This window comes from Pseudomassariella vexata, assembly GCF_002105095.1.
Source record: "Pseudomassariella vexata strain CBS 129021 chromosome Unknown BCR38scaffold_4, whole genome shotgun sequence".
Taxonomy (NCBI): domain Eukaryota; kingdom Fungi; phylum Ascomycota; class Sordariomycetes; order Amphisphaeriales; family Pseudomassariaceae; genus Pseudomassariella; species Pseudomassariella vexata.
In genome coordinates this window covers 922,672-942,730 of record NW_024467959.1, presented here as the reverse complement: position 1 = coordinate 942,730, position 20,059 = coordinate 922,672, and the positions used below count along the sequence as shown (strand labels likewise).

Below are 20,059 nucleotides of genomic sequence, written 5' to 3'. Positions count from 1 at the left end.
CTGCGCCTTCACGACGTTTTCGAAGCTTGGGTTGTTACGTCAAGCTCTTCTGGCATTGGTATCGGCACCATTTGCAGAAGCCAGCGACATCAACAAGAGACCCGACATCATGGACAAGGACTTGAATGGACAACTGTCAAACGGCTTTACTTCCGAATGTGACAAAGCTCCGCAGCATGATCCAGGATAACCTTTCAAGCCAGCCAACAGCGTGGGGACGGCGAATGGGACGGCTGCGGCACAGACTTCTTCGACGTTTACTTTGACGACCATAATGAGTCGCCACCAGTAGACTTTCCAGAAGGCCAGTCCCTGATATAGGATCCGGATGCTATCTTCGATGACAGCCAAGCCGACGATTGAGTGTTTTGGCCAGCCAAGGATCTCTTGAGTTGATTCACTGCGAATTGATAGGGTGTTCACGCTAGAATAGAGCAGTGAGCAAGCTGGTAGGTAGTATGGTGTTTCCACGGCGCATACATGTGATGTTGTCATCTTAATCAACCTGATTTACTTTTGTGGCCGTGACTCGCGCCTTTACGATGCGGGCTGTTCAATTCGATCTGAAGCCCTGAATTTGACCAGAGCTTGCAATGTATTTCCTTTTACCAGTCTGCAGGTCAAGCGGATGCATGGATACGAAGATGGACAATGTTGGGTTCGACGCATGAAACTCTTCAGAGGCGGGTCGTGAACGCAATTGCAGTACAAAGGATTCGTTACTAGGTATCTCGAAGCGGCAAGCCCATGAAATACCAAACGTACTTGTTCGTCTACTAGTTATCTAGTGGATGAAGTGAGGATCCGGGATAAAGCCGGTCGGCCTTCTCGGGGTCTGACCAGTTCAAGCACTTCTTGACGTTGCAGCACTTCCAAGGCTAAAATTAAAGTATGTAAGCGAGCCCACGTCATTTGACCAGATTAGACCACTTGCACACCCTGGCTCCAGCATCAAATCAATGTTGATGCCAGTTGCATCGCCAACCAACTGGAGGCGGCGGATGGGGCCGTCACTTGCCGCTTGCCAGTCAGTGCCGAATCCGCTGATGATGTACGGGGTATTGCGATTTCTTGCGTCCCAACGTTGGGCTGGTCCCAATTTTGACCTCTCAGAATGTCCGAATGGAGATGTTCTCTGGTGATGCGTGCGCAGGAGGGACCTTGCTTGCTTGTTTGTGAACCGAATCTGGAATCGTCACACAAATGCTGAAGAGCCATTGCTCCTCGCACCTTGCTTTATTCTCCTTTTTACCTGTGATCCAGAACTACCTCAGTACGTTAATGCAAGAAAATTCGCAACGACACTCGCAGTCTAATGCCGTCCATGGTTACGTGCCTCTAGTCCTATGCACCTACCCAGGATTTTCCTAAAGTTCCAACACCTTTTCCGCCCCCAACCCAACTTACCATCTTGACATTCTAAAGTCTCAAGTCCTAACTCGTGCCTCTTCTTGCGCCGAACTCGACGGAATGCCCCGTCGTCTTTTGATTATGTTGGTTTCTCGATTGCCCCGATGACCGTCGCCACAACAGGCGATTCCTGTGCTATTTTGAGACCTTGCACAGCAGTAGCAGCATCCTCTTCCTTCCCCCCTCTTCCATCTCATCTCAGCCTCGATTGCGACTTCGACACAACGATTTAGTTTGCAATACGCGCCTTCGCAAAGTGGACCTGGAATGTTCGTCCAGGTTGCTTATAAACTCGTTGCCTGCGTTTGGATTTGCGCGACGCCTTGGCAGGAACAGCACATTGTCCCTAGTCCATCACGGGTTTCCACTTAGGCTTCTAGCTAGGCTCGTCCGCCGCCACAATAAGGGTTGACGGCCCCAACTCTGCAAAAAAGGAAGGATCAACTTCCAGCGACCACGTACTCTCTCCACTGACACACCACACTCCGTCCGTCGACCATCGCCGTCGCGTATCAACCCACCATCACCACCAGTCCCTACACACCCGTGCGCCCACAACGCCCGACTACAATGGACCACATCTCTTCGCGCTTTCGGCGCACCAGCAGGAAAGGTGCCTTGTCGCCTGCACCAACACCTGTTTCCGCGCGAACATCGGCTGACAGTAGACTTGCTCCTCGGCCTTCTACTGACTCGCCTCCCGTTCTTTCTATCACTCCCACGACTACGCCGCCGCGCTCCAGCCATAGCAGCCAGAGCAACCACAGCATATTTCCTCCGAAGTCGCCCCTGAACCCCTCCAAGTTCCGTGGCTTCCACTTCCGCTCCTCGCACAAGCGTGCCCGCTCGCCCGCGCCAGCCTCGCTTCCGCAGCCGTCTTCACCTGCCGTTGTTAAAAATGACGGAACAGTGGAACACGAGATGATGTCTCCTCACAAGGATACCGGTGGTAGGGTAGGGTTGGAAAAAGCAAGGGAGCCGTTCAAGATCCCCGCCTTCCTGGCCATGTCGGAACAGGACATACTCGCAAAGTACACCGATATTGTCTGGCTGGAGCGCGAACGAATGCTGGAGTCCATGACGAATCCGTCACCAACGTTTAAGTATGCGCGTCCCGACCCAGCCTTCCGAACCCTCGACCGGTATGCGAATATCCAGCCTTGGGACAACAACCGCGTCAAGCTGCGCGTCCCCGAAGGCGCCGTCGACTACATCAACGCGTCGCCGATTGTACTCAATTCGCCGTTGGACGCCGAGGCCAGACCTCCACACATATACATCGCCATGCAAGGGCCGAGGGTACACACTGCGGAGCACGTGTGGCGCATGGTATCCGAACAGCTCGAGAGTCCAGCCGTCGTCGTCATGCTCACCGAAACGCACGAGAACAACCTGGAGAAATGTTACCCTTACTTCCCCCACGCCGTGGACGAGACCATGGAGATTGGCGAGGACGACGAATTCGAGGACGGCTTTCGCGGGCAAGTTAAGTGCGTCAACGTCGAGGACAAGGCAGACGGCGCAATCGAGATGCGGAAACTAAATCTACACATCGACGGGCGCGACGACGACATGGAAGTCTGGCACCTCCTATACAAGCGATGGCCCGACTTTGGCGTGCCCGCCTTGCAGGACATCGAGTCCTTCTTCGAGCTGATGCGCCTCTCGCGCGCCAAAAACGCAAGCGAACGCAATCCGCGCATCGTCCACTGCTCCGCGGGTGTCGGCCGCAGCGGCACGTTCATTGCGTTAGAGCACCTGATGCGCGAGGTGGAGTCCGGCGACCTCGAGCGGTACGACGAGACACACGAGGTGGACGCGGCCGATTTAGTCTTTGACACGGTGAACGCGCTCCGGGAACAGCGCAAGATGATGGTGCAGTCCGAGCCGCAGTTTCTGTTCATATACCAGGTTCTCCGCAAGCAATGGATGGAGAAGTACGGTGTGGAGGACTCCGTGGACGAGCCGGCTGCTAAGAGACTCGAGGTCGGCCATGATCCGTTCGTGGAGGAGTAAAGCTCCGTTGTGCACGTGTAATCCTGTAACTCAGGGAACTAATTGGAGAAGGTCCATCAGCATGGGTTCTCGTAAGTCTCTGATGGATTTATTTCATCACAGGCGTGTATTTTTGTAAGATGCAGGGTATATGGTAATTATGGGACGGAGTCATTTCACGCAGAGATGGTTCCAGTGGGATCAGTGCCATTGGGATACAGCTTGTTATACGTTATCTCAGCATGGCAAGAGAGCTCCAGTTGCATGGACAGAGCTGCACGGAACCCATATTGTGATTGGTGGAGGAGAGCAGAAAATAGGGTGGAAGCGGCATTTCTAATGCGGGCATGACATGGCGAAGCAATCAGTATGGAGGGGATTGGTGTTGCATTTGCTGGAGTATGCGTTGTAAAATGGAGAGAGGGCTCGCCGGGTTTCCAGGGCATGGTATTTTGTTGAGTTTATTGCAGATGCAAGCAAGCAAGCAGGCAGGCAGGCAAGGGTGAAGAAGGCAATGGATCATTTGAGATACCCACTACGTTAATAGATATTAGACGGAGCAATTGGACTCCGAGTTTGGTAGTGTACGATCCTTTTCGTGTTTCCGAATTAATGCTCCCTTGAGCACTACTTTTCATTTGGTGGTGCAAACACCGAACATGATTCACTTAGGGGACAAGCACCGTCGGACAATTTGTAATTTGGGACCACGATTTGCCGAGAATATGGCGGAACCGAGTCTTTCTATTGTGTCCTGCAGATACTCTAAACGGTGCTGACGAACTATCAATTATAAAGTTATCTATTACGAATATACAAAGCCGCATCTACATCTACCCCGCCTCAGCTCATGCAATCTACACAGAAGCCTATGCGGGTGATGTCTAACCTACAGTTTCTGACGTGACATCTCGGCCGAACAATGCATTGTTGCATGTCAGATACTGATGGCGGTGGATGATATATACGGGACAATACCTTTGGACTCAATGAGTATTAAGGCTCTTATGTGTTTACTTACTCTCTGAACTCCAAACTGGTATTTCCAATAATGCCAGCCTTACTCAAGTGAGATACCTCAAGCCCTGTTAGGAAACATAACAAAATGGCCAGCCCCGTCGCCAAACCCGATCTCCTGGAGCTCGGCAACCGCCTCCTCAAAGAAGGCCCCGTGAAAACGCTCCCCACGCCCCGCCGCATCCGGATCCTCTTCAACGGCGTCTACGTCGCCGACACCACCACCGCGCTCTACCTCTGGGAACATCCTCACTACCCCTACTACTACATCCCGCTGCGCTCTTTCCTCTCCACCTACCTAATCAATCCCGATGATTCTCACGTCTCAACCGTTGGCGAAGACTGCAATGACTCCTCAGCCGGCGTATCGGCGCCCGTGTCGGTAGTGAAGCTCAATGTGGGCCGGCGGTCAACGGACCGCATCTTGCTGTTTGGGGATAGGAAGCACTTGCCGGAGGGAAGGGAGGAATTGGCCAATATGGTGCGAGTCGAGTTCTCAGTGGCGGACGCGTGGTTCGAGGAGGATATGAGGATTTATGTACATCCCAAGGACCCGTTCAAGCGGGTTGACATTGTGCCCTCGACGCGGCTGGTTCGTGTCTTCATCGACGGGACGCTGGTGGCGTCCACGACCACCTCGCACCATCTGTATGAGACGAGTTTACCGGTGCGGTATTATGTCCCCTTGACTTCGGTCAAGAATCTGGCATGGTTGAGGGAGAGCGACACGAGGACCGAGTGTCCGTATAAGGGGGAGGCGAGATACTATGATGTTGTTTTACCGCGGGGGATCGGGGAAGGGGAGAGGCAGGCGGAGATGGTGGTTAAGGACGTGGTTTGGTATTACAGGGCACCGACGCTGGAGAGCGCCACGGTGGCGGGACTCCTGTGTTTTTACAATGAGCAGGTGGATATTGAGCTCGATGGGGTGAGGTTGGCGAGGCCTGTTACGCACTTTAAGTGACGGTTTGCTTGCGGATTACGATGGTATTATGGTGGTGTAATGCGAAAGTATCGAGTTACAACTGCCGTTCTTGCCTATTCACAGAACGCAAGATACATACTTGGACACACTCCCGTTCGAGCCATTGGGTTGCCCTCGAACGTTCCATCCAAGACAGGCTATGTGTTTTTGCGACTACTAGGCAGACCAAGATGAAAATACGGATGCATATTGTACGCATTAATGAGGCAGAAATTGTTAATGACAGTTGTAGGGAAGCATATGCCAGCCATAGTGAGAGGGAGATGTGAGCGTTACCACATCAATGCGAGTACGGACTTCCGATGAGTTAAGAATCCCTAGCTTTTGCCAAAGTACACTTCTGCTAGGATCTTCTCTGTTAGTGCGATGCAGCCCCCACATCGATTGGCCATGCTTGGCCATGCTAGTACGATGTATCCCGTCATATATTTTTATGTAGTGAAATATATCGCGAATGGTATTCCTAGAACTACTTCACTGAAGTATAAGTATAAGTTATAAGTTATAAGTATAGCATATTCGGAACCTTACTAGCTATTTAGATAACATCAAGTAGAAGAGATAATACTCTATTGTCACAAGCTAGAATATGGCGTTTCAACAAAACCTTCTGGGACCCTCAAATAGTGCTCAAGGCACCAAGGCAACTTGGAGGGGCCGGTTTCCTTCTTTGTATCTAATTGCTACTGGCGTTAGGAATTGACGATCGTGCCTGGCCTCCCCTTATACAGTATCTACTGTTACATCTACGCCGCCTCTCACGTATATAACTATGTTAACCGTTGAATATAGTAGGCGATACACAACATATACGTCGCTGATGAATATATTTTACACGCTAGTATATATAAGAGCGTAAGCACTTTGCTAGTAAAGCTCTTCAGCGATAGCTACGTTTAAAGAAATTAGCTATATAATAACGTCAAGCCGATAGCTTTCTCCAACGAGTACTAGGCTTATATGAATATAATATAGAAGACATGTATTACTATTGACGACGGGCAGTGAAACCACCCGCAGGTTCAAGGTGTTATGATGATGGCAACGGACAACAAGATCCTCAACAAGACCTTACTATCCGGGAGGTGGAAAGAATTAACAAGATCAAGAGCTCTTTGCCCTGATTGAAACGACAAGTACCTCAACAGGTACTAACAACTGGAGCCTCAGCAGGCTAGAGAAGAAAAGGAGCCTCAACAGGTCCTTGAACAATCACCTCAACAGGTGAAAGGTGGGAACAATGGCCTCAGCAGGCACAATCAGATCTATAGGGGCAACAAGAGTACCTCAACAGGTACGTCAGACATTGAATGCCTGTCCAAGTAAAGAGAAATTGGTTCAGATTACTGTGGAAAAGGCCGCTTGAATTCCTATCTTTTTCTCAAGAGAGTGACTATGTACATAAGGTCTTAAATACCCTTCAAGAACGCGCTTACATAACTCGTCTGAAACCGGAAAAAACGAAAACGAGCACCCAAAAACCCTAACCCCACGTCACTATCTACGAAATAAAAAACGTCAATGAGTGTAACCTACTCAGAAATTGTGAAGGTCAACCCTCGCAGACCCACTACAACCAGGTGACTTACAGCTGGAACACCTGCCATGGCAGTGTCAGATGGAAAGCCAATCATAACCCTTGTAGGAGCCCCGCCAAGCGTGGATGACTTAGTCGCGCTCCCTCAAACCTAAGTTGTCATCTTCTTTCCTTCGCTCCTTAGAGTAGAATCTTCGTCGATAGCACCTAATCGAGGTCTATACCAATGCGATGCAACCCAGGTCGTGACAGAAATAAAGGGTGTAGCTCGATAATTCAGGTTTTTGTTCGTAGTCGACGGAAGGACCTCTATTCGAATAGTGCAAAAGTAGGGAGTGGAACGAGGATACCACACGTCTTACAATATAATAGTCAGGTAGCGCAAAGGGTAGCTAGAAGTAGGCCAGTGTATGTATGGGTGCGTATATTGCAAGACTGATTCTTGAAGAATCTAAACTAGGTGCGAGCGTCTCGAGTTCTCCTCTTAAGCTAGGCGGTTCCGGGGTTCTACCGGATCGGGGGCGAATCCCTCCCGACTCAGCTTGTCAGCTGAGACCGGCCCGCCACAACGGCTCTTTCCTTACAGGGAGGTATTAACGCCGAGAAATATATTAATAATATACTACCTCTCGTCGAGTAATTTGATTCATTGTCTTCAAATAGGATAATAACCCGGGCGTATAGACTAAAAAAATACTCCAGTAGCCTAGGCCATTTACGCTTGAGACGATAAAGTAGCCCTCGAAGAGCCCTAACTTATTGCCGATTGAGAACGTATAGTTCTAGATAAAGGACTAGCTGTAGCACTATTGCAAACTTCAAACTTCAGTCTTGAGGGCTTAAACCCGGCTCTATACGCCGTCTAGAAAGCTGTGCTAGAAGACTTTCTAGCGAGAGTAGCAACGTCGATGCTGGAGAGATTAAGAAAGGTGATCGAAAACAACGGTAGAAGAATCGATGAGGAAATGTACTCCTCATAGAAAAATGTATGCAAGTGACATAGCAGAGGAAATGTGGGGTTATATGGGGCTGTGTCGCACTGACAGTGAAGATCCTAGGAGAGGTGTACCAAACCGATGTGTGGGTTGATATTCCTTTCCGAACTTGACCTTGTCCAATTTGTGTTCGCGATGTTGACATCCGAGGCAGTTGACCCCGCGACCTTGTGCGGACTGACTGACCGAGGCTCTCGTCCGGGGTACCTCGACCAGGGAGGGCCGATGGTACCGAGGTGGTGGACTTATGGCCTAATAAGCAATGCACGAATCACGATCATCATGATTTGTGCATTTAATGAGCAGCTGGCGAGTCAGCATGTTCGACCCGCATGCATTCTAAACCCCGGATAGGCCCGACTTGAAGGATGCCGAGCGCAGGGGTCGGGGTTTAGCACCTTCGGGTCGGAGACCTGTCAATCTTTGACAGCCCTGTGACGACATTATTGTTCATACCTTACTCGTACCAAGTCCCATGAAACACTGAGTCGGGTCTTCTGACGTACGCCGCGGCTAGACACTTTGAGTTAGGTGCCTTGATTGACACAGCGTACCTCTTGCCGCAAATATCGGAGCGCACATGATATTGGATGAACCTTTGTGATCTCAGGGAAGCAGTTGTACCACTATAGTACATAGTACATTGGGAGAACATGTGGAGAAGCGGGACGAAGGCCGGATCGGCTGAGTTGTTATCAATGGCATAGCCCAACAAGCACATCCAACCACTATCCCGAAAGACATGGGCGGCCAGCCTTCTGGAAGCTGATCATTCGTCGTATCATCATCGCCATCTGTGCGAGCCCGGCCCCCCCTGACAAGGTCGGTGAGACATTTCGTATGCATCTCCACGGCTGCCACACGTACGGAAAATAGATGGAATATGTAACAGTGGCGCCTTGCGAGTCATCGGTGAGACCGGTTGGAGAAATAGGGATGGCAATCTCGCGAGCATAGTGTCATTTTGGTCCTTTGTGTTCCATGGCGGGCGCACTGTTGCATCTGCCCGTGTCAACCACGTGTCGTGTACACCATAGGCCTTGCCCAAAACGGGTCTTCCCCGGATCTTGCCCTCGCGTGTTGATTGGACCGCAAGAAGCAAGGGGCCCTGAAGATAGCCGACCGAGTAACTGCATGTCGAGGGTGACCTAGAGACCATTAGGCTGGTCAGGGCCCCAAACGGAAGTCGATGCTGGTTGCACCGAAGGTGACATTCTCTCCAGCGGTTGGGCTCCAGAGATGCATGTTCTGCATCCTTGAAGAACCATGTGCATTTGAGGACGAACGCTCATCAATGCATCCATGGATTGTCCTTGCCTGGTTGACCAATGACAGGCTTGCGGTTGAACAGGCCGGAACCTTGCAACGGCTTTGTCCCTTGGCAAGAAGGTTATTACCAAAGGAGCCGCAACTATCGACTATCGACAGCTAGGCGATGCATGACAAATAAACGGCGCACCAGGTGGAATAACTACGTTCTGTCAGCTGTAATACGTTGGAACATCGAGCTAGCGCAGTACGATCCCTTCTTTCGTTGCGCCGGTTATTTTGTGACCCGTATGCGAGCAGATGACACCCATAAGATGCAACTGGAGACAAAAGTTTTGGCTTAGCAGGTGGAGGCTGCGGATGCATTGGTTAGAAGAGCTAAGCCGGCAATTCGGTTCGAGTTGATCGGCGCAAACGAAATGAGCATATACGGTTGATATCGGAGTTGTCGAGATGGAGTATGAAGTACGAATCATCACTTCCCAAAGTGTGGAGGGCTTGTTAGTGAGCTGGATTTTTATGATCTTCGCGAGGAACTGCGTTGATTGACGGAGAAAATAGGATGCTGAGACCCATCAAATATCTGCAACGGCACGAAGTAGCGTGGATTAGCCCTGTTTCAACACACAGGATGAGAGATTCGAATGGAAGACCCTTGAAATAGTACTACAGGCGGTGAGTAGGCTTTTAATTAATGCGCAAAATATTTTGATGATGGACGTGATGCAATCAATGCCTCCCATTGTGCTGACTGCAGTTGCATGTTGCGGCTCGCTAATTTGGCACGAGCTGTTGGTCAAGGAAGGTGGGCCACCTCCCAACGTAGGAGTTGCAACCTACCTTAGTATTGTTGTCAGCCCAGCCGGCAATGGTAAGGACATTCAACTTACAGTCGCAGTTTCCTTTCATCCGTGGTTAAGTTGACGGCTTGACGAAGCGCAACATTGAAAGACAATAAGCTGGAGACCCCTGCCAAGTGGTTTTCCGGCGGCTGAACGACAGACCGTCGAATATCCATATGTCCTCGAAAGTGCCCGAAATCCCGGGCAAGCCGGGTTTGTTGTAGTGTCATCTTGGGTTCTTGGAATGAAACCCAGATCATCTCTGGAAGGGGAGGATGGGTGACACCAAAAGCCAGACATCCATCGACGAACCAATGACACAAGATGAGAAGGTGCGAAAGTAAGCCGGTGAGAAAGCTTGTGTGGGGCGTACTCAAGCGCGGCAGTTGGAGCTGCATGGCGCTGAGGAGGCCATGGAAGGTACCACCTCTCGAAACCTAGCAGTAAAGGGCGCCGGCATGAAGCCGTTGACGACGATGACAGGCTTTCGAATCTTCCTCCTTGTCTCTCAATACCAGCAAGAACAAACACCGGTGCGGAGGATTCGTCCGGCAATTGAGCGGGGAACTTTAAAATCCCACGGCGAATCGAATCCTATGGTGGGGTCATTCTGTTGCGTATCGCATAGACATAGACCGACACAAGGAAATGAAATAAGCGAGGCAGCCAGGGCTGGAAATACAAAACCCCGGATCATCATCAACGGTGTTTCTCAATACAGCGTAGTATAAGTACTTTGAGGTAATCTTCAAAGGGCCGGTTATCGGCGATGTTCACAACGCTCATCATTATTCAGGAATTATCGTAACCATATCCGGGACCCCTACCGTCTGTACCGTTCTGGGTATTGCGTGTCCAACCACGACTGGAGAAACTTTGGATCCATGCTCCATCTCTGGTCGTCGGATCAGTCCGACCCTGTCGACTTGTCGACTATCTCGTAGATGCTCAAACTGGGCGCGGAGAGATATCCCGATTGAGAAGTCGCGTTTGAAGCCATCCCGAGATTTTCCTGAAGTCATTTCATGAGTCTCAACTTGAGTCTGGAGCCGAACCCCTTCACCCCAGAACCCAGCCTCGAGATTATACGCACTCCCTCCGACTGCGACCTGGGTCTCCCCAGACTCCCCAGAACTTCTGCGATGACGGTTCAGATGAGATATGTACGGGGTATGCACACCTGGGTGCACGTTGCCGCACCCGTTGCTGATCCTACGGGAAGTGAGATTATTGCGCGTATCGTCAGTGAACAGGCATGTGTCTTCATTTCATACCAACTAGGTACTTAATTCGACATGCATCCACCTCCCAGCAGCTTATGACAGCCCCTCCTGTACCTTCAGTTACCAATTCTAAAGCAGTGCTTGAGTTGTGAACCCCCCTCCTCTCGAACCAACTAGTATGCAACTCGTCTTCGGTTTGAGCCGGTTCACTTACACAAAAAGTTAAAGTCAACTACCCCGACGCCTTCAACCACGATCGCATGCACCAACCAATGCAAACTACTGCTCAGAGAGAGTCAAATCTAGCTCCCCATCACATGCCTCTGAACCTCTAGAAAGATTTGATAAGACCCGCGACGGGTTGCCCAGTCCAGTGGCATCCGGCAGTCAGACATTAATTTTAATCTACTCTACTCACCCATTCGACCTTTATTTACTTTTTTTTCTTTCTTCTCTTCCCAAACACCGACTTCACCAACCAGCAGCGTCGTTGTTACGTACAAAGCACCCACAAAGGACCGGGGACCCATTACGATGAATCTCGCAGCCCTCGATTTGTGGGTCGTCTAGCACCGAGTCGTTGGTACCCGATCAACATCGAGCTGTCGCCTGGATCATTGTCGTCCGCCTTGCCTGGACCTTCCGTAAAAGACCTGGACACGGGACACTAAAACGGTCGGGAGCCACTCTTGCACTCCACTTGGCAGGAGTCAGGTCAAGGGGATTCCTTGGATTCGGAGCAATTAGCAGAGAGTAGTTAACAAGCAGTGGAGGTCGAGGGAAAAGCACGCCGCGTACATTAAAAACAAGAAGGTCCTTCCTTTGGCCTGCTGGGTGTTGTGCTGTGCAGCTTACCTCGAGCTACTGGCAAGCTGCACTCCTACCTTGCACCACCGACAGCCCATTCATCTCTTTCCAACCGGAAGGAACGAGTAAGCCGGAAGGGCAGCCAATCAGCCAAACAACAAACCAAACTCGAGCCAACGAAAGGAACTTGTCAAATCCCGTGTCTTCCGCCTTCCACCTTTCAGAATATTGGGCCCCGAATCACGTTGGCTGTTAATAACGGAAATTCCCAACGACAAATACCCATTTACTACACCCTGCACACGGGCGCACCTTGTTTTGTTGTGCAACTGGCAACGAGCATAATAATTTCGCTATCCTCCTCCGACTATCAACGTTTAATCTGATAACCAGATAAGAAGGTGCAGGGGAATCGGGCATCTTTTTGGGGTGAAAGTGGGATTGGATCGCGTTTGACAGAGACAAAGCCTTGCGACTGGCCGCCCACGTCATGACTTCCATAGTGAGTAACCTTCGCTACATTTGGGACCTTCTGATTTGTCTCAACTTGTATTCTTTGCATTCCCCGTGTAGCTCCTTCACCGCCTCGGCTTCCCAACATCCAGAGCCAGTGTCCCCCCGCACCCACGCGCAACATCCATGGATGTCAGCAATGTCACCTTTGCACCTGTCATTTATCAGCTCATCTCCCGGCACGGAGCGAGGCGCTCAGCCTAAAAAAGGCGGAAGGGTCGAGTGCCATAATCGCCACAACTGCTACACTACACTCACGTTTGACTCGCCTTACTTCACGAAACCTCCCCCCTTGCGCAGCTGTGACGTTTCTCAAGGTTGTCGCGTCTCAAATACCATCTGTTTGACATAGTATTTGTTGCCCAACTTCATCATCTTGATGTGTTGATCTCTTATCCCTTTGCTTCAGATCCAACAGTCCGTTGGCACCCAACCCAACTGCGAACCTTGCGGGCGCACCTGACTCTTGACTTCTCCTATAAGTCTTGTAGCCTCACTTTTTTTCTTTTTCTTTTTCTTTTTCGATTTTTTTCTCTTAACTTGCTCGCCTCCCCCCGTCCCCCTTAGACAGTGCTCCTCCTATCATGCCCTGATATACAGGTGGCCCCAGCCCAACATGGTGGTCACACACAGACGAACGCCGATGACGAGTTCAAACCCGTTACTGACGTCTAAAACTCAGCTATGCCTGGCGCATTACTGCGATCTCCACGGACCCACACCGCTTATGGTGACTGAGGGTCTTCCAGTGCCCTGTTCACGATGTTACGATGATACGATAGAACAAGACCGGCCACAGTCGAGTGCGACCGCAATGCAACCTCCATCCGTGGCGGATGCCCTGCGCAAGATGACGCTCCACTCGTCGCGCAGCTCGAGTCTGCCTGCCACAGAACAAGAAGCACAAGCACACCGTTCAGCCATCCGACGAGCTTCCAGGATGGCAGCAGCGCAGCCCGCGACAGCTGCATCTCCAACTACGGCTTCCGCCATAGAGACGCCGCCGCAGAGCCCCGGAAACCCAACAGAAACGAGCAACGACAAGCCCAACGGCCCCCGTCGCGACTCAAGTTTCCGCCGGACATACGACGACTATGTCACGAAGCGCGCTAACCCCTGCCAAAACTGTGCCCTCACCTTGCCAAAGCGTCAAGACAGCAAAGACAAGAAGGCCGCGGCCGATGCCAAGGGCGAACAGCGGGGACCAACATTGCGAACCCGCGCGCCATACGCTCGCGTCTATGGGGGCAGCAGTGGTGACATGAGTCCGCCCAACTCAAATCCGCAGTCGTCATGTGCATCTGACACGGAAGACGATGTGTCGCCCACCAATACTACGACTCGACCGTCTTCCCATCGCCGCCCCACGACCTCGACCTCACAATCCAGTATTTCCTCCAAGTCGAGCGTCAACACACATACCCACTACCTAGACTACACTAGCACCCACGAGCCCCAGATCGCCAACACCTATTCTACAGTGCGTGCTTCATGCCTACGGACCCTCTCTTGCGAGACGCTTCCCCGTCGCCCCGAGCATGGGTACGGCCCGGGGAACGCATCGATACTGAGTAGTCCCATCTCGAGTGTTGTGCCGTCTCTTCTACCGTCATCGGCATCGCCATCAATACCCACCAACCCCGCCTACATAAGTGCGCCGGCCACACCGCAATCTGCTGCAGCTGGCGGTCCCATCTTTTTCGGTGATCCCCTGACCGGCTACACGACGGCCTACATCTTCCGCATCCCAGATATGCACGCCCGCGGTCGCAAGCGGGTATATGCCTTTCTAGCGCTCAGCACTCACCGCGAACGCCTTGCCATGAAGGCGTTCGGGTTTGTTGCCGCCGCATTCCGCGACCTAGCGACTTGGATCCAGGACCTTGCTGAGGCTGAAGCTGAGCGTGAGCGCGAGCGCGAAGCGGAAGGTTCGCCCTTCGGCGCACTTGGCGGTGGGTACAGTGAGGTGGGGCCCCGAGACAGCGGCGTCGGTCTCGGGCTTGGTGGTGGCAGTTTCGAGCGCGAGCGAGAGCGTGATCGAGATAGCGGGAGCAGTTTCCTGACGAGTGGTGGTAGCAGAGCCGGGTTCATAAACAGGATGGGCATGGGCGGATCCATGGGACCTGGCGGGTTTGCTCCCAAGGCCCGTGGGCTGGCTGAGCTGGTCGGCTTACCTGATTTCTTCATTGAGCTGCACGCGCGGTTCGTGACGCTTTTGCTCGAGTTAGGCGTGGTGCTTGGATCATGAGCACACGAGATAATGATAATGACGACGTGAGATTAGGGGAAGAAGAGTTGCAACACCACCAGTGAACAGTGGAGGATATACCCACAACAAGATACCCAGGCTGAAAAGAGTTGCACACCAAGAAGAACGATACCCATCCTTATTTTGCTGAATGCCTGTCACCAGGTCGCCCTCAGCTTATCCCGTTGTACAACACCACGCAGTATCGCGGGACTTTTCTTTTCTTGCTTGATGTTTGATCCACATTTTGCTTTCTAGAGCAAGTGCACAACTGGCCCCCAAAAAAGTATGAGTCGACAATATGCTTCATTCACATGAGCGTCATTTAGAAAGAGATAGATATGGTGGCCTAGGCAGGTGGGCTGGTATGGGGCTTTTTGGAGCCTTTCTGGGGAAGAGAGAGGTATGTCACGATTAGAAGAGAGTGAGCGAGTGCCAAATTTTGTACGATAGATAACGGGTCATGGTTATGACCCGATGGGATGGGATGGGATGGATGTCGAACGAACGTTGCTATAGATGATTGAGCAAGCAAGCATTGGGTTCTATCGAGCGTAGATAAAGAATGAAAGGCGAGTTGCAGGCGGAAACATACCACCTTCCGCAGATTAGCGATTGTTAGACAAGAATTTCGAGGCAAAATACTTCTGGTAAGACCGCATGGAGAAAATGTTGGTCCTGGGAGACTTATATATGTTCCCTGTGTGACTGACTACGGTATGCCCTCAGATAGGATATCTGTGGCCGCTAAGCTCGCTGCGCCGAAGTCGGATCTGGACGACCTGTCGTGATAAGCCGCCATCATCGTCCTCACCACGCTCTGGGACATCTCAGGGTTGATGGGGAAGGTGCCGAAGTCGGATGTGAGACCCAGATAACGCCTATTGTAGTGCTTACCTTCACGCACCTACCGGTCTTTCATGGGGCGGTTTGTAGTATCGAAGGGCTTCATCCTGCCAGTAGTCGAGCAGTGGGGTCGGTGGGCCCAATGAACATCGCAAAGTGCGATGGCGTACGCTTACTTAGAGATAAAGGAGGTGCTATCACTGTACCCGGTGACTTCGAGCCATGGAGTTTTACATATCCGTTGATTTACCCACACGTTGCGTTGGACGGACGAGAAACAACGCCTCGGGCTGCTCACAAGTGGGATAGATCGTGAGGTAGAAATCGAAACTGCTGTCTGTCGCTAATAGCAATGTGAGATAGATACCTGCAAGTGTTGTATTCTGCGATATGGCTTGGTTGACCCAAGGACAGGCAGGTAGGTTCTTTGCCGTCTTCGTATCCCCTTCTCGTCGTTAAGACACTTATTCTGACGGTACCCTGCCAAGAGAAACATGATTTGCGAACCTAGCTACCTACCAGCCCATTGCACACGGTATGTATTTTTCCCAAATACTACGAGTTCTATCAGAAGAGAACAAATATGTCATCATCTATTTGACGCTATTTTGAGTAGGTTGGTCAACAACGACGAGTCTGCTGCAAACTCCTTCTTCATTGATAGCTATAGTACAGTGTGCAATTCGCCAACCAGCGCCAGCCTCTTTGACTTGAGCCGATCAAGGCCGTTTATGATATCCTTCCTGGCCAAATTAAACACCACCAGCGGTGGGCAGTCCCCATTCTCTAAGGGAGAAGTGACTCCCACTGTAACCCCACAGAACTCACGTCCTGTGCCAAGCACGAACAACGTTCCTCGTTTATTTGTAGAAGTCGAACTTGTTCTCGTCGGTCGATGCCTTGACCTGGGCAGAATACGCGTCCTCCAAATCAACTTGGATGATGTTGTACCGATTCTTGCGCACGGCTCGGAGACCAGCCTCTTGCATAATGGCAGCGATGACGGCACCGCTGAGAGGATCATTCCGCGTAATCAAGCTGTCGAGATCAACTTCGGGTGCCAAGCTCATCTTGCTCGCAATCGTGCTGAAAATCAGACGTCTCTCCCTGCGATCCCTCAAGTTGGGGAACTCGATCTTTCGGTCTAGACGTCCAGGTCGCAACAGGGCAGGATCCAGTGTGTCGGCACGGTTCGTCGCCATGATGACCTTGACGTTGGCCGTTTGGTCGAAACCGTCCATCTGGTTCAGCAACTCCAGCAGGATACGCTGAACTTCTCGGTCGGCACCAGTCTGCGCGTCAAATCGCTTGGTGGCAATGGCGTCGATCTCATCAATGAAGATGATAGCCGGGGAGTTCTCACGAGCCATTCGGAAGACATCTCGCACCATACGAGGACCCTCACCAAGGTACTTCTGCACAAACTCGGAACCGACGACCCGAATGAAATTGGCGGTTGTTGAGTTGGCGACAGCCTTGACCAACATGGTCTTGCCAGTTCCGGGAGGCCCGTAGAGGAGCACACCACGGGGTGGGTCAATACCAATCTGCTTGTAGAGGTCGAAATGGGTCAGCGGTAATTCGACTGCTTCCCGAATCTCTTGCTTCTGCATATCCAGACCACCAACATCGGCGTACGTCACGTCGGGTTTCTCGTCGGAACCCAGCATGGCGATCGAAGAGTCAGCTTCTGGTGGCAGGATGTCAACCAAGGCATTTGAGTGTCGGTGGAGGGCGACGGAGGAAGACGGCTTGAGCTTCTCGCGGTCGAGGGTGGACAGGATTCGGACAACATAGTTAGAGCCTGTACTGGACTGAACGATACCGGTGCTATAACCACATTAGTTTATTGCGTATACGATAGCTCTATCACAGAGATGCATACTTCTGGTCGATTGCCTCCATGAACTGTCCGATGACCAAAGGCACACTCTGGATTCGCTTGATTTCCTCCTGCGCGCGCACCAGCTCGCGCTTCAGGCTTCTCTGCTCATCCTTGATGTACTCCTCCTGCAACTGGATATACTCCAGATGCCGTTGCAACTTCTTTAATGTGGCATATTCATCTCCTCCTGATGACGGCAAACCTTCAATCGTCTCGACGTTGGGGATGTTGGAAGGGAGAGCCTTGCTGTGAGGATGCACGCTATTGGCCGGGTTCTCTACGAGGACGTCGCCCATTTTGAGGATTCTTCGCAGATGGTAAGGTCAATAAAGGTCGAATTGGTCCTTTTTGTATCACGTCGCGTAGTGATGGTTCTGGCGGGTTCGTGACTGATGGCGAATGGAGATGGAATTTGTGATGAAGTTGCGTTTGCTACACGGGTTTGAATGGTCAGTCAGCTCACATAGCTGCTAGCTTGGGCACACCACGCCAGCCTTGCAGCCTTCCGGGTCTTGGCATTCTAGGTAAGTACGTTGGGAAATAAGATGGGAGAGTGGATGCCGGCTGTTAAAGTGTTTTTCAGCCGTTAGCCAGCTGATAAATAGTGGAGCAGGCAGCACCCTGAATTTGGGGCTGCACTCGAGCTAGTGACTTGTGGTGATGCAACTCCAGCCACGGGAGGACCAACTCCGGTATCGCCCGATTGCCATTTGGACGACCGTTCAATCCCTGTTCGAATGCACTGTGCCATTCGCATGGAGAAGTCCCCCAATACAGCCCAATGCTTGCAACAACCCGCAGCTGTGTGTCGCCCTGTCGGCGGGGTGTACCTTCCGTCTTCAGCTAATACTACACAGTCTTTCACACGGTCGAGCCCCAAAGCCCCGAGGCACCTCTACAGCACCCTTCAGGCAAAGTCCAGCATCATTAGTTCATTTGTTTGGCCTGAGCGACTGACGGATGCGTCACATCGAGCTGAATTTCGCACTGGCCCAGCCACTTGATCAGTCCAGTGGAATCACCTCAACCGCAGGCGGTCCAACTGTTGCCACTTGCGTCTCGGGTCTTGGCTGGCTGGCTGCCTTCCAAACTCCCAACTGCCTGAGGTGGCTCAAGGCCAATCGTCCCTTCTGTTGCATGTTCCGCCTCGTCAAATGTAGGAAACTTTCCCTTCGTATCTCAGAGCTGTCTGTGGTCTCAGCCTCCTAGTTCATTCTCTTGCAGCTCGTCTTCTTGGTCACTGCCCGCACTCTCTTATCGTTGCGCACGCCTGCTTAACCTATTCACTGTACCAGCTGATCCGTCCCATCGCCGAGTGAAGCCTTGCCCGTGATCTGCAACCATGTCATCGACGATTGTCATTCCGAATGCTCGTCCCTCGGGCTCCAGCTACGAGAAGAGCCCCAAGGCCACCACGAGCTCTTCATCCTCCTCGTACTCGAGCTCCCCGCAAACATCAGGCCATGGCATGCCTTCACCGTCACAATCAAGTCACAAGTCGAAGATGGCCCACCAACGCCGACCCAGTCTTCTCAGTATGACGCACCTCAAGATTACCCTATGTGATTCGGTATTTCGTTTGCTGACCTTCTACCTAGGCGATGCCTTCTGCAAAGACGAATGCACCGTCATCAACATCGGTGATCCGGATGGACCGCCTCGTTTGGTGAGTTGACTCCACCCAATGCAACAAAGCCAAGTTTGACCAAACTGATCGCCTGACTTGCAGATCTCTTATCTCTCCTCGAGCCAAGGGTTTGCATGGAATCCTGAAATCTTCCTCCCCTCCTACGTCGACTGCGATTACACACCGCTAGAAAACCGCCGGGAGCCGGTGCACGAGATTCTGCTGAGCGAAGAGGAGGTCAAGAACATGCTGCCCAAGTAAGGAGCGCAATCGCGGACTTGATATTTGGTTTGCGTTTCTAGACTCGACTTCTCACGAGAACATACCCCGAAACACTTCAACTCCATGGCGTCTGGTTTCGGCTATTGGCACTTCCTGAAAGGACAGTGTATGTTGATGACGAGGGACTGTTTTTACACCAGGCGGCGTACTCTGGACGGATGGACGGTTGAACATACTACGAGCCCCGAACGACACGGCTCTAACCTTGACTTTACCACGGCTGGGTCATAAGCACAAGGGGAGCTCGGAGTTTACATGGCATCTCGGAAGGAGTTTCCTATATGATGGTTCTATTTCCTCACCCCGTTGGATTGCTTTGGCTGGCGTTGGGTTTTCTCCAGGAGGTCGTTAGAGTGTATTGAGTGGACCTATGGAGCGGCTACCTGTTGCGTTTGATTTTATTGATAAGCACACTATTCCCAGCTCCGTCAATCATAGAGAGCCTTCATGTACGCCGTGTTGGCAGGTCGACATGGGCCAGTGAAACGCGCAAGTCATATGCTGTGTATGCTACGATCCACATGAAATGTAGGCTTGAGCCTTGCAATAGGCGAGTACTGAACATTGATCAAAGCCTG

General features: G+C 51.6%; 6 protein-coding genes across 6 annotated transcripts; 4 read left to right on the top strand and 2 right to left on the bottom strand.

Annotated features, from left to right (window-relative positions):
- Positions 1-1,980: 1,980 nt before the first annotated feature.
- On the top strand, positions 1,981-3,426 carry BCR38DRAFT_456047 (protein-tyrosine phosphatase-like protein; the record flags this gene model as incomplete). Its single annotated transcript, XM_040861866.1, has 2 exons — positions 1,981-2,319; positions 2,350-3,426. 2 exons carry the CDS (start codon positions 1,981-1,983, stop codon positions 3,424-3,426), a joined length of 1,416 nt encoding a protein of 471 aa, XP_040717844.1.
- A 657-nt stretch (positions 3,427-4,083) lies between these two features.
- BCR38DRAFT_387645 (uncharacterized protein) lies at positions 4,084-5,711 on the top strand. Its single transcript, XM_040857515.1, has one exon. It carries the CDS (start codon positions 4,511-4,513, stop codon positions 5,384-5,386), a length of 876 nt encoding a protein of 291 aa, XP_040717843.1. The 5' UTR covers positions 4,084-4,510; the 3' UTR covers positions 5,387-5,711.
- A 4,081-nt stretch (positions 5,712-9,792) lies between these two features.
- On the bottom strand, positions 9,793-10,546 carry BCR38DRAFT_153052 (uncharacterized protein). Its single transcript, XM_040853728.1, has 2 exons — positions 10,099-10,546; positions 9,793-10,048 (listed from the first exon to the last, which is right to left on the bottom strand). The coding sequence occupies exons 1-2, from the start codon at positions 10,446-10,448 to the stop codon at positions 10,045-10,047; spliced, it is 354 nt and encodes a 117-aa protein (XP_040717842.1). The 5' UTR covers positions 10,449-10,546; the 3' UTR covers positions 9,793-10,044.
- Positions 10,547-13,209: 2,663 nt separating this feature from the next.
- On the top strand, positions 13,210-14,841 carry BCR38DRAFT_336654 (vesicle coat protein; the record flags this gene model as incomplete). Its single annotated transcript, XM_040855475.1, has 2 exons — positions 13,210-14,135; positions 14,181-14,841. The coding sequence occupies 2 exons, from the start codon at positions 13,210-13,212 to the stop codon at positions 14,839-14,841; spliced, it is 1,587 nt and encodes a 528-aa protein (XP_040717841.1).
- Positions 14,842-16,547: 1,706 nt separating this feature from the next.
- On the bottom strand, positions 16,548-17,868 carry BCR38DRAFT_338437 (26S protease regulatory subunit 6B; the record flags this gene model as incomplete). Its single annotated transcript, XM_040855618.1, has 2 exons — positions 16,548-17,517; positions 17,573-17,868. 2 exons carry the CDS (start codon positions 17,866-17,868, stop codon positions 16,548-16,550), a joined length of 1,266 nt encoding a protein of 421 aa, XP_040717840.1.
- Positions 17,869-18,745: 877 nt separating this feature from the next.
- On the top strand, positions 18,746-19,840 carry BCR38DRAFT_153001 (uncharacterized protein). The gene is made up of 3 exons (XM_040853727.1): positions 18,746-19,107; positions 19,171-19,238; positions 19,302-19,840. Exons 1-3 carry the CDS (start codon positions 18,915-18,917, stop codon positions 19,458-19,460), a joined length of 420 nt encoding a protein of 139 aa, XP_040717839.1. The 5' UTR covers positions 18,746-18,914; the 3' UTR covers positions 19,461-19,840.
- The last annotated feature ends 219 nt before the right edge of the window (positions 19,841-20,059 follow it).

Coding starts and splice junctions, on each gene's coding strand:
- BCR38DRAFT_387645 (XM_040857515.1), top strand. CDS start 4,511: ATGGCCAGCCCCGTCGCCAAACCCGATCTCCTGGAGCTCGGCAACCGC.
- BCR38DRAFT_153052 (XM_040853728.1), bottom strand. CDS start 10,448: ATGCAGCTCCAACTGCCGCGCTTGAGTACGCCCCACACAAGCTTTCTC.
- BCR38DRAFT_153001 (XM_040853727.1), top strand. CDS start 18,915: ATGTCATCGACGATTGTCATTCCGAATGCTCGTCCCTCGGGCTCCAGC. Junction 19,108..19,170: donor ACGCCGACCCAGTCTTCTCA/GTATGACGCACC, acceptor CCTTCTACCTAG/GCGATGCCTTCTGCAAAGAC. Junction 19,239..19,301: donor CGGATGGACCGCCTCGTTTG/GTGAGTTGACTC, acceptor CCTGACTTGCAG/ATCTCTTATCTCTCCTCGAG.